This window comes from Serinus canaria, chromosome 25, assembly GCF_022539315.1.
Source record: "Serinus canaria isolate serCan28SL12 chromosome 25, serCan2020, whole genome shotgun sequence".
In the NCBI taxonomy this organism is placed as follows: domain Eukaryota; kingdom Metazoa; phylum Chordata; class Aves; order Passeriformes; family Fringillidae; genus Serinus; species Serinus canaria.
This window is the reverse complement of record NC_066338.1, coordinates 14,269,711-14,270,540: the sequence shown is the minus strand read 5'-3', so window position 1 is coordinate 14,270,540 and position 830 is coordinate 14,269,711. Positions and strand designations below refer to the sequence as shown.

The window sequence follows — 830 nt, the reverse complement described above, 5'->3', positions numbered from 1 at the left end:
TTTTTGGGGTTCACAGGTCTGGAATTCTGGGGTCAGTCCCTGATTTTGGGGTTAAATCCCCAATTTTGGGGTTCACAGGTCTGGAATTCTCGGGTCAGTCCTTGATTTTGGGGTTAAATCCTCAATTTTGGGGTTCAGAGATCTGGGTTTGGGGCCAGTCCCTGATTTTGGGGTTCAGTCCCTGATTTTGGGGTTCACAGGTCTGGAATTCTGGGGTCAGTCTCTGATTTTGGGGTTCAGTCTCTGATTTTTGGGGTTCAGAGCTCTGGATTTGGGATCAGTCCCTGATTTTGGGGTTCAGAGATCTAGGTTTGGGGTCAGTCCCTGATTTTGGGGTTCAGAGATCTAGGTTTGGGGTCAGTCCCTGATTTTGGGGTTCAGAGCTCTGGATTTAGGGTTCAGTCCCTGATTTTGGGGTTCAGTCCCTGATTTTGGGGTTCACAGGTCTGGAATTCTGGGGTCAGTCCCTGGTTTTTAGGATTCACAACTGGATTTGGGGTTCAATCCCTGATTTTTGGGGTTCAGATATCTGGGTTTAGGCTCAATCCCTGATTTTGGGGTTCAGAGCTCTGTATTTGGGCTCAATCCCTGATTTTGGGGATCCCAATTGTAGATTTGGGGTCCAGTCCATAATTTTGGGTTCAAATCTCTGACGTTTGAGGTTCAGTCCTCAATCTTGGCCTTCCCCACCACCAGGGAGTGAATTTAACCCCAAACCCCTCATTCTCCTCACCCTGACCCCACCATTTTTGGGGCAAAGATGCCGGTTTTGGGGTGTCCTCCATTTTTGGGGTGTCCCCCTGACTTTTGGGGGGTTTGGGGACAGGTGG

The 830-nt window shown here is 49.3% G+C and overlaps 1 protein-coding gene across 1 annotated transcript in view; it reads left to right on the top strand.

The window, feature by feature from the left end:
- The window catches only part of GRK1 (G protein-coupled receptor kinase 1), a 12,726-nt gene extending 12,023 nt beyond the window's left edge, over window positions 1-703 (top strand). The window contains exon 9 of the mRNA XM_050984860.1: window positions 614-703. Coding sequence (XP_050840817.1) covers window positions 614-703 — 90 coding nt within the window. The remainder of the gene's footprint in view (window positions 1-613) is intronic.
- Window positions 704-830: the final 127 nt, after the last annotated feature.